The 16,685-nt window shown below is 39.7% G+C and overlaps 1 protein-coding gene across 1 annotated transcript; it reads right to left on the reverse strand.

The window, feature by feature from the left end:
- Positions 1-6,950: 6,950 nt before the first annotated feature.
- Positions 6,951-8,390, reverse strand: LOC139469562 (uncharacterized). Its single transcript, XM_071251758.1, has one exon. It carries the CDS (start codon positions 8,388-8,390, stop codon positions 6,951-6,953), a length of 1,440 nt encoding a protein of 479 aa, XP_071107859.1.
- Positions 8,391-16,685: the final 8,295 nt, after the last annotated feature.

Consider the following 16,685-nt stretch of genomic DNA (forward strand, 5'->3'; position numbering starts at 1 on the left):
AACCTCAGATCCAGGGACACCTTCATCTGTAGCTCCGGCGGCAGTTGCAGGTGTCCACATCCCGGCGAGGATGAACCTCAGATCCAGGGACACTTTCATCTGTTGCTCAGGCGGGAGTTGCAGGTGTCCACATCCCGGCGAGGATGAACCTCAGATCCAGGGACACCTTCATCTGTAGCTCCGGCGGGAGTTGCAGGTGTCCACATCGCGGCAAGGATGAACCTAGATCCAGGGACATCTCATCTCTAGCTATAACAGGAGTGAAATCCTTCTCTTGCAGAGTCTGAGAGTCAGATCCAGGTAACATCTTCATGTGTGTACAAACAACATCAGTCATGCAGCTACAGAAGGAGTTACAGGTGTCCTTCTCTCCAACAAGGATGAGCGTCACATCGAGAAGGATACTGGGCAGGTTATCTGTAGTTGTGAACTCATATATCTTTTCGTTGTGAAAAACATTTTTGAGGGTGTTATTTTATTCATATGGTTCAGTTCACACATGTTGGGTAATCATTGTCATATGATCTATGTTGATATGCATATATATATATATATATATATATATATATATATATATATATATATATATTACTGCAATCCCGGTGAAAAGATATTGTGGATTATCAGCTCATGTAGTCACCTAATTCATCATATTATTCGTATTTTATGAAATGCATATCTTAGGTAAATATCCTTCTCTCAAACATCAAAATTCAACCATGAGCATGATGAGATTGTCCAGATGAAACGGCTGTTCTATTTAACTGAATGCCAGAGTTATTGTAAACTAACACACCATCTCTTGCTCAGTGCATAATGGCGGGTACACATATACATACCATTGTTAAGGCACAGAGTTGGTAAAGAACATCCAACACAAAACCAAATGGAAACTTATCAAGTGGTTCACAGAGCAGGCTGCTGTGACATCATAGTATGATCATACAATGGTATACCAGTTGTTGACCTCCTGCATGTTTTGCATATATTTATGACATATTATGTATAAGCATATGATTTTGTTTGTGTGGAATATATTTGTTAGACAGTGGAATATAAACGTGAAAGATCAAACAGGAAATTCAGTCTGCTTTGGAAAGAATGTCTCATGAAAGGAATAGTTTCCCATACTTTCATACTGTTGAGAACTTATTTAGGGTGTTTATGTTAACAATGTTTCCTGACAATAAGAACTATGCTTGTTAAGAAGTTGTCAATTTAATGTTTCTTATTGTGACCAGATTGTGCTTCTAATAAGTTGTGTTCTAGTTGTACTTAATTGATGGCAGCACCCTCCAAACTTACTTCTGAACAAAACCCACATACTGCAGTGTGAACAGCTTACCTGGAATATAGTTGAAGTCTTGACAGCTGAAACAACCCCAAAACACCAACTGTTGACTTAATTTGATACTATGAGTATGGCACCTTGAGGTCATGTTTTTTATTAAATGATTTAATAAGAGCACATATTATAGAGTGGAAGATATGAAATTAGTTTTGAAAAACCAATGTTCACCATAATTAATTTGATTGCATCACTAGTCATTCCCTATGATGTGAATTACAGCTCCTGGATGTGAGAAGTGTCATATTTTCATGTATTGAATCGTGTATCATTATAACCTTACAACTGAGGTACATCGCAGCAAGTTAACAAATACCACTACAGCACAGTTTTATCCACTGCTGTTACCAAACCCAGATTAGATACAGCGATAGATCCCTCTCACAATCACTTCAGTAGGCGTTACAAACCTGACTTTTAATCTTTAATAACCAAAGTACTGTCAAGTGTTATGTTCTTTCAAGTTGTAATGTTTAGCTAATATAACGAGCCAGGGACATTTTATGGGCGCTTCGGTGACTTTAGAAATGTACCAGCTGAAACAATCAATTGGTTGTTCATACATTCTGGTAAGTACTACTGTTCAGTTGTACAGACATACATTATATTCTTGCTTTTGTTGTTGAATAGAAGATGAACTAATATGCAGAATGAATTGTGCATTTGTAATATATTTCCTAAGGGAGATAACTAATCTATATTATAGACCATCATTTACTATTGCAGGTCCATGCTTTGTATAGTTAATATAAACTTTTTGTATGATAATTTTTTTTAAATATTTCTTTTGAATGCATTTTTGTTAAGCTTTGAAAGATTTTATGATAACAAACAATAATATATAGATCTACTTAGGCATATTCAATATGTATTTTATGTTTTCCTGTATGTTGTTTCCAGACATAGGGTATTTCATGCTTGAATAGGGCAGAAATTTAGGTTTTGGCGACCTACACAATTCATTGAAACCGAACCTTGTTGAGATATTATGTATATATTTAAATGTTATTGATAAAAAGGTCAGTGTGTACAATGTTGTGTTACTCAAAGCCTATTCATGTTAATAACAAACTGTTATATTATTTTGAACCAATTTTATCATAGTGCTGACCAGAGACATCATTTCTTGTTAAAGAATCTAGATATCTGAATAGCCATCACCATCTTGTATAAATACATACGTCTTATGAACTCGTAATGATAAGTCTGTCACGTTTGTCACTAACAGGGTGTATGGAATTGTTAGCTGAACATTTGTTAGACCCGTCAACCTTCAGTGTCATGGTGTACAAGTCCATTAAGCTTTTATAATCCTGTACACCCTTCCAGTGACACATGTACATATATTTTAATAGAACCAATGTACATATGTTCTTCTATCTTATTGACATTATCATTACCTGTATGTACATATGTGTATATGTAGAGCATCAGACAGTGCTATCTATCTTCATGCTGATCAGTGTTCAATGTTGTCTCTTGGTAGTCGACCCTCCCACACACCAGGTCTGGGTACACAGATCATCACTCCCTAGTTCAGGCAGATGCTGTATACTGCTGGGATGTTGCTGACTACATCGTAAAACTACAAGGAAGTCTAGTATTTGAACCATCTATCTGTAACAGATGATCCATCATTCACATATTAACACAAGATGAGGATTGGATAGTCAGTATCATTTTGGTTAATTACTTAAATCTAGAGTGAGTGAGTCAGTGAGTTGGGTTAATTGCTGCTATGAACAGTATTTTAGTTATATCAGGTATTTTGGGCAAAAGCCCAACATCCCAAAGTGATGGATGTTTACCACTTTTATGAAACCTGCGCAACCTATGCTGCTGACAAAGCGAAGGTCATGATCAGGGAAGATCTGGATTCATGCCATGACATTTGCATCCTTGCATGTCTAGGGGATGCAACTCTGTACAACTTGCAACACCTTCCACAACTGGGACACACTTAAACCTGGAGATTTCGTCCATTCAGTTGAAATATTTTAGTGATTGTCATCAATGTGAAACAGGTACACTTATATCTCCTAGTCACCTATAGTATACAGACTGGTGGTGTTGTGGGGGGCCTCTACTGTCTGTCTTCCTTCCATTCTTTACATTAGGACCTACTGGAGTGCTGTTGTCTTCCGACTGGTTCATGTGGCCTGTTCTGTTTCATCATACACTACCACATGTGTTCTGTGATGGTTCAGTATCTCACAACTAAGGCAGCAATAATCACCCATTGTTAGTCCCTATTGATTCAACAACGTGAATACATATTGTCAAGGTTAACATGAATGTTCATCGAGGGTACAATGTATTGATCATTTCGTTTCATGGAAAGAGGCAGCAGTACAAATATCATTTATCGAGTTCAAGTATGGAATATTAGAGTCCTCGGGTTCATCATATGAGTAATACCTACTAGAACATTGCTATCTCTTCACTCTGTCTCCCTCTTCTTTCAAGAGGTCAGCGTATTTCTGGGACTCCTCTTAGACATTCTGTTTACACACAAGGGGTTCAAGTTCCATCTTAATGGTAACCTATTACCTTTTACACTGAACGTTTTGATACTGTTGAGAGTATTTGTATTGAATTTTAAATGGGTATTTTACATTTTAATGAACACATTTTGTATACTTGATGATATATTTTGTGTGACATTTTTGTTAATGTATTTAACACATTTTAACAACATTTAATGTTTTTAAAACAAATCATCTAGAATATTTTGAACAACATCTTGTCATGTTTTTGGAACAATTCACCTTGAATATTGTGAATTCTTTTTCTTCCATTCTATGAACTCTCTTTCTCTCTCATCTACATCTGTAGTTTGTATATATCTTGTGAAATAAACAATTTAATAAATATTTTTGTTACCGATTTATTTCTCTTGACTCTTGACGAGTTGCTCAGCTCGTCATTCTGTGTCGTCCATTAAGTCCACTGCCATCTCATTATTGAAGTTCAACTACGACCAACATGTTATTCCAGCCAGGCTTACCTCGACAGAAAGGCTCGAACACAAATCCTGTGAATTAATGTAACGGTGGCTAGATAATGTAACCAAAGAGTCACGAATCTCTACACTGATTTAATGTAAACCATTACCTGCGCTTGGATTATCAAACTTCAAACATGTCAGCATCACTCTGCCATCACGTGGTCGAATGTTCCAAACATACCCAGTTCTAAAGAAAGATCGAGGCGACAAAATACCTACTAAAATATACAGCAGACACATTCATACAGAATTTACATGCCACTCCTAATAGAGAAAGTAGAACTCTGCTTCTAATTGTTTCTCGAAGTAAATATATTGTTCGAACATCCCACCATGTCAAAGTCTGGATTTAGTAATAGTTAGACAGCGCGCAACATCACATTTGTCAATACTATAGCATGCCGTCCCCTCCTAAACTGCACTGCTGCGAAGAATCCACAGGATTTTAATAATGAAAAGCTGTCGCCGTATCAGCGTCCTTCACAAGATTGATTCATGCTGTTCGAAATGAAAATTCATACAAGGTTTAAAGTTCAAAAGATTCAAATGACTTTTTAAGAGACCTAGGATATCACACTAGTATTTAATACTTCACCAATGTATTGAGGTCAGCATTTGCTGATGAACGATTTCAAGACGTAAGTTTATGTACATGTAAATATTGTCTTTGGGATTTAGGAGAATACGGTAATTTTAAGTCTTTGAAAGGCAATTAGAAGTTATACACACAAGGAAGAGAATTTATGGATATCATCTTTTTTATTATGAGGAACACAGCGTTTTGGAATATATACTTACTCCTTCATCAGTGAATAAATGCTATAAGCCAACAGATAATTTGAGCTGATAGGTAATTAGCAAAGGACAAATGGAAGCTAACACTTAACAGTAAATCAGCGCTGATATTTGATAGCAACGGACAACTGGAAGCCAGGACTTCAATTATCACTGATTGGTAATAGTGAGTGAGTGAGTTGGATTTAACGCCGCTTTTAACAGTATTCCAGTTATTTCAGGGCGTGTCAGCTTAACTTGGGAGGAAAGCCCGAAGTGATGCAGGTCTAAGACGTTTACCACTTCGGTATGGTGCTGACAAACCTAGAGACATAATCGGGGCGAAACGGGATTCGAACCCACTATCATAGGTTTCAAGGGACGCAACTCTGCACAGCGAATCGCGGCGCCTTAGACTACTGGGGCACCCGTGACCCCGATTGGTAACAGGACATTCACAATAGGCAAGAGGGAGGCCGGGGGTAATTAGCACTGATAGATAATAGAATGGAAATGACAATGGAATCCAGCTGGATAATTAGGAACGACAATGATCAAAGCAATAAATCAAAAGCACTGGGCAGATAGGTTCACGAGAACGGTTCATGTCTTCCCGCGTCACAAATCGTTCCAAATTAATGTTCAGGTAGGAATGACCATTTTGCATCTGAAACAGTGACCCTATAAATATCCTGTCTCTAAAATGGTCCAGGGTCGCCAAAATATTAAACTGTTGGTCACTTACCAATGAATTTATTAGACCACAGTTACGTTTACTTCGACTATTGTTGTAATGTGTACTGATAATTATGTAAAGGTTAGAGCTCCATGATCCCATGATCCTGTGCCTCACTATTGAAGTGATTAAAGCCCGAGCGCGGTGAAACTCGGCATCTAACATATTTTATATTCGTATTTTACAAAGCCATTCAAGAATTCTATGTTTAGTTCTGAGGACACGGTGTTTCCTGCCCCAACGTCATACACAACAATCCGAACTTACACTTCGTTGATGGCGTGTCAGATATGACGTCCCTGGCAACATTGCAAATTGTATTGAGCCAACCTGAGTACTTTTCTCAGTCAGATAAATACTGTAAAACGTGAAATTAATGCGTCTCCAAAAGAATGCGACCGCTGGCCCCTAGCCAAAAATGCGACTCAATATGAATGCGACACCCCCCCTCCTCTCAAGTATATCTTGCCCATATGGATGTGCTATAATGAGAAAAGATACATCCTTAATTAAGCAAAACACATTTTTATCTATCTGCTCGGTTTGTTTTTTTCAACGAAATGTCATCAAATTCACACAGCGTTAAGTTTATACATACACTTGCGTGATAATGCATTGTATAAAACACAAATATTCCAAATCATTATTTTTAATGATAAATGTTGCTTCCATCGAAGTTCTTTCGTGACAACTTTGCAGAAATCTACATTAGTTAAACTTAGGTGCGTGTCCGAATCTCACAAGAGAAACACCTTCTTCGCCTTAAACCTTAAGGTCAGACACACATTTACATATTGTCCTGGTACGTACAAACTTCAGGGTAAGTGAGTTGGCTAGGTTAACGAGTGACGCTGCTTATCAGTACTTCACTTATATCACAGCACGCCAGCTAAATGGGGCCATGGTGGACACGTCAGAAGTAACGCAGATCGCAGACGATTACTATTGTGGTTAATTTAAGTTACCTTGATAACTCAATTACAATCACAACCAAGCGGATCCATGCACGACTAAGGGATGCAACTCTGCACAACGAACCACTCCTTGGTCCACTGGATCACCCATGTCCCCTAAACATTTATTCCCTAACAGAAGTTAATCAAACTATTTTTCACATCCGCAGACAAATGGTGAAAACCATTGGTGTACATGCCAATCAGATCCCACTTTTTAAACACATACTTTAAATGAGAAGTATAGGATAGCACGACGCCAACACTGTTTAATCTAGAAACTGAGATCTTTCCCTTTCCAGGGCAGTGGTGCTTAAGGGTTCTAAAGTCTGTGGCCTTTACGTCAGTGATGGATCTTAGTATCCCCGTCACGTACACGTCATCCATAGCAACAAAACGCGTCACAGAGGAGGCATTGTAAAGCTTTGACAAAACATCCACGGACACAATGTAAGCAAATCCTTGACAGAAATCAGGCCACGTATCAAAGGGATACATTGTTCTGGGAACATAATATTTTTTACTTGATTTCCTCTGTGGCACAAACCCTTTAAATACGGTGCATATCAACTGATCAGTCGTTTCCTTCAAATGAGTGAGATAGTTGACAACTACATATGGATTCATAAACATATCATCATCCATCTTCAATACAAAGGCTGCGTGCGGACAATGATTCAGCATCCAGTGATAACCCATTATGTGTTTGATGCTCAGATTTCTATAAACATCAATGAAATTGCCTTGGATTATGTCTTTAAATTCGTTAGCTTCTCGTACGATACCCTTTTGGAGAGTTGCATTATCGGACACTCCGACAGAGAACACAAGAACGACAGTTTTATTCCCCGCTTTACGAATGCTTCCAAAGGTTTCTCGGATTCGACGTCGAAACTTGTAGTGACCCAAGGCCGAATGAACAATGGTTAAGAGATACACGTGACCTCTCAGACAGAGGTCAGAGTTCAAGGTGAACTGATACTGATGCAGATTGATAAGAGGATGCCTCTCTTCATCTTCCTTCAATATGGAGAAGTTGAACAGTCCCGGTATTTGTTCAGTGGTAGGGAGTTTGAATGGAAGACCTTCCACAAAGGTATTGTGAGACCATTGAGCCCGCAAGTGAGCCCCACTTTGCCTGGTATGACGATCAGATACGTTTAAACTTCTATAACTGGAGGGTGTCTCAGCAACAACTCCTAGTCTCCTCTTCATTCCCATGAATCGAAGATCTGATTTTTCCAGATTGGTGTGTAAAAGATGGATCTCTCGCTGTTTGTTTGATTCAATGACATATTTGTCATTTACATTCGCATAGGCATGTATCCCAGCTGTGCCATTAGGTTGAGTTAGGGTCTGGATTGTGATTAAACTTTTATTTTTGAATGATTTCCAATGTTTGTAATCTTGGTGCCATTTGGCTCCAATGTTGAGGAGGTCATCGCCAACATGTTTTATCTGCTTGCACGAAATCTTTTGGTATTGCACAATAATCAGTGATCCTAATACACACAAGCCCACAATATTCAGCAGATGGACCCTTTTCGTTATTCTTCTAATGAATCCACCCATGTTGACTGAAATACAGAAAGGAGAAATATATTGACATATTGTAATAGCTCATAGTGTTAAACGTCGCGTCCAAGATTATTGCACTTATATAGCGACGTACATGTACGTGTGAGTGTGTTTGTCTGCGTGTAGTCTGGACTGATGCCGACTTTATAGTGCTAGCCCACTGAGATACCATGCCGCAGTTTAACATGAATACACCACTCAGACACAGTAAACTGACTCCGAGCCGACCAGTCCTTGTTTTAGCCCCTTAATGCCGAGCGCCAGATAGGGTAACAACAAGTACCATCTTTTAACGTCTTTTGGTATGACGCGGTCGGAGATCCAACCCCGACCTTCCGCTCTCCGGGTGGACGCTCTACCACTAGACCACGGAGGCGGTCCTATGTTTTACCAATAGCACATTACCTTCTGTTCAGATGTCAGTGCGGGCTGTGTGTCAATTATGACAGATGTTCCATAACTGAACACAGTATGATGTTCCAGTAGATTGGCTCGGACATCTGCTATGTATTGTACATTTTACATTGTTGAATACAATAGGTTTTATGTAGATGATTAAAAGAATCTCTTCCAAAAGCTGAGTCGATTTTAGTATTCCGACAACATCATGAGCATGCGTTTATGAATCAATATCAAATAGTGATGATAACAAGTGCTCGCGAAAAACTTAGCATATCCTGTCCCACCGGTGGCAGCTATCCCAAACACATGCAAACCTAAGTCAATTGTTCACCTGATAAAACACGGGAGCATATCATGGTAAAAGTCAAAAGCATCAGGCATCTGGCAAGTAGCAAAAGAAGTTGGCGTAAAAACAATGGACTGTAAGGTATTTGCATGTACGACAAACTAACTGATAAATGAACATTTTAGCTTTTTTGAAATATTAACATACCAAATTTCAATGCTCTAAATGCTTCATCAAGTGGTCCTCACTTATTATCATGAGACGTGAGAGTATATTTACGTGAACTTATACGTGACTGCTTTGTGTATGTGTTCTTACACATACTGTCAAGTCGGTATTCGTATGGATGCCACTGGTCCATATACATAGGCTATTCATATACATATACTATTACAAGGGTACATGAATTCACACTTAAGTTACATCATATTATGCCAGTATTTGCAAAACTTTGTCTTATCTCATAATTTTGACATTAATATTACATAGATTTCTCAGTAACATTACGTTGTTCGAAGACACAAGTGTTCTACATTTATACTAATTCCGATTATAACAATACAGTTTAGGAAGGTAGAGGTGCCGTATGTTTTCGTTGGAATTACACATTAAGGTAAAATGATATGTAATACAATGACTATCTATCACTTGGCATCTCTAGGAACACGTCAACTACCTTAATGATATATGTACATACATGCTTCCATGTCAATGATGCTTCGAGGACATAGAAAACAGACAAGTAGTCAGTATTTGTGAATATGATAAACTGCCAGGCAAAAGAAAGTACAGAAATGAAAATCCGATTTGGCCAAATTACAAACTTAATCAAAACATTACTTACAAGGCTTACGTGTTGTGAGATACACGTTATGCTTATAATATCACCCATGATACTCGTATCAAATATATTCTTCTCTAATAACCATTTCTTTTTGTTTCATTTTAGCCACCATCAAACATGGCTGTGTACTTTACGGCATTTTAGTTACCCATACAACGTGATGCCAACAAGGGTTAAACAACGAAAATAAAACAATCTTACCTTAAAACAGAGTGAAGTCTTTATTCATAGCAGAGTTACTACCTACTGCCCGACTCCATATAACTAGATACACAGACCATCTGTGGGATGTAACTCGTATGTATTGTTGAGGTTTAATAATGCAACCTGTTGTGGTGTATCAATTGCATATCTATTAGATTAGTTGCGGGGCGCCCTGACCTTTCATATTGCTAGTACTTATACTACAATATAAGAGTGAGTGAGTGAGTGAAAGAGTATGGTTTTACGCCGCTTTTAGCAATATTCCAGCAATATCACGGCGGGGGACACCAGAAATGGGCTTCACACATTGTACCCATGTCGGGAATCGAACCCAGGTCTTCGGCATGACGAGCGAATGCTTTAACCACTAGGCTACCCGACCGCCCCTACAATATAAGATAGCTACGCGATATATCGCAAAGAACTATGAAGAACGAAGAGTGGTTTATTTCACGATAAAACATCGTTCTAGCATGACGTCATTTCTGGAGATTCGAACATACGCTCGCAACTTGACGACGTCGTAAATGGTACGACGTTATTTTTGAGAAGGAGATGTCTTGTGGGTGGTTTTTCCAGCTTGCAATCGTCCAAGGTCTTGGTGTCGCTGATTTCTTGTCAATCTTGACATGTGGTAGCAACTCAATAACGAATGAATGTTATCCCGTCTTGGCTGATTTTTATAGGCCAATAAAATTGGGGAAAGCGTGTGCATTTCAGTTTGCACGGAACTCAGGTGCATCGGGTTTCCATGGCCGTTGACGTGATGCGTTTTGGCGATCGGTTTTATTGTCATCTGCTTTGTTTTTTTTATCATAAAATTTCATTTTTCCGGACAAGGTAATTTTAAATTTTAGAAACTTTGACAAAATTTACCCAGATAATTAAATGCCAACTTTTCATGCAATGTTACTTGGGGTGACGTTTCTTTTGCGGTTCAATATATATAACCTTGACTCAAGATATCATCGTTGTGCCATCTGGGCCATATTCCGATCTAACAAGTGAATCAACCAAATGGTGTCTCAATAGGCAAGTGAATTTGTTCGCAATATCAAGATTGAGATTTTTATGTGACTGCTAACCGTCTAGCGCCTCATGCAGCTGAGAATGAAAATCGAGGGGACACTGGTCCATTGACAATAGTTGTAATCATTTAGGACCATGAGCATTCGTATGAGTGGAACATGGCGCATTATTTTCCTTCTTATATACTAAAGAGGGTTTGTGTTAGCTTGACATAGTCAGGCTGGTTAGGCTCATCATCAGCTCAGGGCCCTCAGGAAGAGCCACCTAGTCGAACCCGACCAGAACCTTTCGGAGGATGTGAACCCTCCCCAACAGTGCAGCCTTCTGCAGATTGTCCGAAGGGTACCTTGGTACCCTCCCAATGTCAGTCAACAGATTGGGAGGTACCAAACCTCAGCCACCAAGAACAATGGGGAGTCGGACAAGTTGGTACTTGGGATGCAAGCGTATTTGCTACGTTTTTCCTGAATCTTGTCCGACACATTAGTGTCAAAAGGGACAGAAAATGTAATGCTGTAAATGATTTCATTGGATTTATCAAAGAGGACAGGGTCAGGTTTGTTGGCCTGGACATGTCTGAGGCTGTAAACGGGCCTATTCCACAGAATTTTGAATTTATCATTTTCAATGACGCCCTGTTCATATTCCTTGTCGTACCATGGATGGACTTCTGTGTCAAAACCACAAGCATGGCGAAGACGGTAATAAAATGATGTAGCCACCCCATCATGTCGTATAAGAAACTGTTTTCATCATGAGTCTTGACATGCTTCACAAGAGAATCTTCAGACAAATAAATGTGTACAAAAGCGCACAATTCAATTCTACCACGAAGGGCCTCAACGTTAATCAAACCACGCCCTCCCATAATGATTGGTAAATATAAGCGATTGAGGGATTATTATGATTATGATTATGATGATGATGATGATTATTATTATTAGAGTACATCCAAGGACATGAGATTTCAGGCACTGACCAATGCTATATGTTCCTTGTTGCCTGAACATCTATGAATAATGAACATGTGGTTGAGATCAATGTCTGTGGTATAGTAAGGACCTGTCCGTGTCAGCTTCGGAGAAAAGTATCCGTGTAACCACAGGGACATGAAGATGCATCTGCAGAATTAACCCGAATGAAGGGGACTGATGATTTCATTCGTGTCTGTATATTAACTAACGGACATGTGACGTTAGAAGAGCAAATGTATATCATACTCGTTTAAAAACATTCCTGTCGTTCCCTCAATGCAGATCTATTTAATTTGTCAACAAACTTAAAAATGGATGCGTGAAAATGCACGTGAAAACGTCTATTACTCTCGAATGTCCTGATCCTAATGCCACTAGAACAGTATCATATAACACTATTGTAACAGCTGGAGGTCAATTCTGGATCTAGAAATTCTTTATGGTGATATTTCATGCACGTTATTACACGGCCTCGGATGAGATCACTCTAGAGTGACTTGGGCCTTGGATGAGATCACACTAGAGTGACTTGGGCCTTGGATGAGATTACTCTAGAGTGACTTGGGCCTTGGATGAGATCACACTAGAGTGACTTGGGCCTTGGATGAGATCACTCTAGAGTGACTTGGGCCTTGGATGAGATCACTCAAGAGTGACTTGGGCCAAGGCTGACTTCACTCGAGAGTGTTTTGAGCCTTGGCTCAGAGAACTATCCCAAGGCTCAGAGCTCTCCACTCTCGGAGGCCCTTATGATTGTATATCCTTGTATATCTGTGTATACATTTATAAATGTATTGGGGCGTATGTGGTTGGTGTTTTAGGGTGTGCGTGTTGCTTGAAAAAAACACATGTGCCCTAGCCCTAGGTCATTGTGTTTTCCCAGCCTAGTAAAAAAGTTACAACTTCGAGGACTACATATTTATTTGTCCACTCTTTTCAAGCTTAAGAAAAAACCCAAATAGTTTCACATTAGTAATATCTAAATTCGGACTGATAAAACATATTCGATAGCACAGACACACCACTATGATACTGTCGGAAATGAACAATGGACTGCATTTAAAGAGTTCTTCGAGATTTCTTATAACTTCTTGGGGTGGCATTTAGAAGTTGGAATGGTAACTAAGACACAATTGTTATTGATGAGCAACTTCTATATTACAATTGGGCGACGATTTGCTTCATAACGGTGTTAGACTCTACACCGAAAGTCGCCCAATTGTAATAAAGAAGTTGCTCATCCATAACAATTTTGTCTGAGATTTCTTATGATTTCGGAAAAGGTTGTGTCCTGCATAATTAAGGAATTGTATAAAAAATATTTTATATCCACATGGAAATAATTTTATGACATGTGGTACCTTTCCTAGAGTGTGTGTATATATTGATGGTTTATACTAATTGTTCTTATACATCTACTAAGAATCTTGAAATTCCATTTATCAATCCGTACCACGTGACGAAACAACACTACTTTTCAACGTAGACCCCCAACTTGAAGTGAATTTCGGTATAACAAAACAAATGATTACTCTTGACGAGCTGAATATACGAAAACAAGGACCCTCGGCCCCGGCCCCTGGGCGGTCTGACCTCAAGGGTCCGCGGCCCTTGTTTTTGCATATCAAACTCGTAAAGGGTAATTATTTTTTATAATAAAAGTGCACGTTCCCTTCAAACATACACAGGAAGACGTTAAAAAGTGAAACAAAATCATGCCCACAATTGGAATCCCACATGTCTTCGTGTTCAGAAACTGTTCAAGATATCAACACTCACTGTTACTGCGTCCTTCATGTACATACAGTTTACACATACTATATTGAAAAGGTCCAAGCTTGGAATCGAGAAATCTAAGAGCCTGGAGGTTCGGCACAGCTGTGTGCATTCATTTGAGGCAAAGGCGCCCAATTGAATCTATTTCGTTGGAAAATCGAAAGTAACAATTCTCCAGCACTGACGGTTGATAGTTTTGCAAGGATGGTTGTTTTCGACGTGAGTAATGGTCGATAACAACATCTGGTAAAAAAATGCTTGTATACCTGGGTTTTGTTTGTCATGTATTTTGATACTGACCTTGCCACACTTTTCAGCAAGAGGTAAGCTAATGTGGTTTCAAATATGATGCTATGAGACAGAGAGCATATATATGTACATGTAAAAATAACGAAAACAATAAGTTAACAAAAGGTGGAAACTTAACAAAGGAAGTCAAAAGATAATTGGCGCTGATAGGTGATTAGCAATAGACACTGGAAGCCAACACTTTACAGTAATTAGCGCTGATTGTTATGGACAATTGGAAGGCAGGACTAAATTATCACTAACTGGGCAAATGGGAGGCCGGTGTAGTAGGCTCAAACGACTCCCCCTAAATTTGACTCTAGAGTCATATGCGGACTAGGTTCAAATGACTCCCCTAGCTAGGCTCAAACGACTCCCCCTAAATTTGACTCTAGAGTCATATGCAGACTAGGTTCAAATGACTCCCCTAGCTAGGCTAAAACGACTCCCCTTAAATTTGACTCTAGAGTCATATGCAGACTAGGTTCAAATGACTCCCCTAGCTAGGCTAAAACGACTCCCCTTAAATTTGACTCTAGAGTCATATGCAGACTAGGTTCAAATGACTCCCCTAGCTAGGCTAAAACGACTCCCCTTAAATTTGACTCTAGAGTCATATGCGGACTAGGTTCAAATGACTTCCCTAGCTAGGCTAAAACGACTCCCCCTAAATTTGACTCTAGAGTCATATGCGGACTAGGTTCAAATGACTCCCCTAGCTAGGCTAAAACGACTCCCCTTAAATTTGACTCTAGAGTCATATGCGGACTAGGTTCAAATGACTTCCCTAGCTAGGCTAAAACGACTCCCCCTAAATTTGACTCTAGAGTCATATGCGGACTAGGTTCAAATGACTTCCCTAGCTAGGCTAAAACGACTCCCCCTAAATTTGACTCTAGAGTCATATGCAGACTAGGCTCAAATGACTTCCCTAGCTAGGCTCAAACGACTCCCCCTAAATTTGACTCTAGAGTCATATGCGGACTAGGTTCAAATGACTCCCCTAGCTAGGCTCAAACGACTCCCCCTAAATTTGACTCTAGAGTCATATGCGGACTAGGTTCAAATGACTCCCCTAGCTAGGCTAAAACGACTCCCCTTAAATTTGACTCTAGAGTCATATGCAGACTAGGTTCAAATGACTCCCCTAGCTAGGCTAAAACGACTCCCCCTAAATTTGACTCTAGAGTCATATGCGGACTAGGTTCAAATGACTTCCCTAGCTAGGCTAAAACGACTCCCCCTAAATTTGACTCTAGAGTCATATGCAGACTAGGTTCAAATGACTCCCCTAGCTAGGCTCAAACGACTCCCCCTAAATTTGACTCTAGAGTCATATGCAGACTAGGTTCAAATGACTCCCCTAGCTAGGCTAAAACGACTCCCCTTAAATTTGACTCTAGAGTCATATGCAGACTAGGTTCAAATGACTCCCCTAGCTAGGCTAAAACGACTCCCCTTAAATTTGACTCTAGAGTCATATGCAGACTAGGTTCAAATGACTCCCCTAGCTAGGCTAAAACGACTCCCCTTAAATTTGACTCTAGAGTCATATGCGGACTAGGTTCAAATGACTTCCCTAGCTAGGCTAAAACGACTCCCCCTAAATTTGACTCTAGAGTCATATGCGGACTAGGTTCAAATGACTCCCCTAGCTAGGCTAAAACGACTCCCCTTAAATTTGACTCTAGAGTCATATGCGGACTAGGTTCAAATGACTTCCCTAGCTAGGCTAAAACGACTCCCCCTAAATTTGACTCTAGAGTCATATGCGGACTAGGTTCAAATGACTTCCCTAGCTAGGCTAAAACGACTCCCCCTAAATTTGACTCTAGAGTTATATGCAGACTAGGCTCAAATGACTTCCCTAGCTAGGCTCAAACGACTCCCCCTAAATTTGACTCTAGAGTCATATGCGGACTAGGTTCAAATGACTCCCCTAGCTAGGCTCAAACGACTCCCCCTAAATTTGACTCTAGAGTCATATGCGGACTAGGCTCAAATGACTCCCCTAGCTAGGCTAAAACGACTCCCCCTAAATTTGACTCTAGAGTCATATGCAGACTAGGTTCAAATGACTCCCCTAGCTAGGCTAAAACGACTCCCCCTAAATTTGACTCTAGAGTCATATGCGGACTAGGTTCAAATGACTTCCCTAGCTAGGCTAAAACGACTCCCCCTAAATTTGACTCTAGAGTCATATGCAGACTAGGTTCAAATGACTTCCCTAGCTAGGCTAAAACGACTCCCCCTAAATTTGACTCTAGAGTCATATGCAGACTAGGTTCAAATGACTTCCCTAGCTAGGCTAAAACGACTCCCCCTAAATTTGACTCTAGAGTCATATGCGGACTAGGTTCAAATGACTTCCCTAGCTAGGCTAAAACGACTCCCCCTAAATTTGACTCTAGAGTCATATGCAGACTAGGTTCAAATGACTTCCCTAGCTAGGCTAAAACGACTCCCCCTAAATTTGACTCTAGAGT

This window comes from Haliotis cracherodii, unplaced genomic scaffold (genome assembly GCF_022045235.1).
Source record: "Haliotis cracherodii isolate W230 unplaced genomic scaffold, xgHalCrac1.p SCAF_2, whole genome shotgun sequence".
Classification (NCBI taxonomy): domain Eukaryota; kingdom Metazoa; phylum Mollusca; class Gastropoda; order Lepetellida; family Haliotidae; genus Haliotis; species Haliotis cracherodii.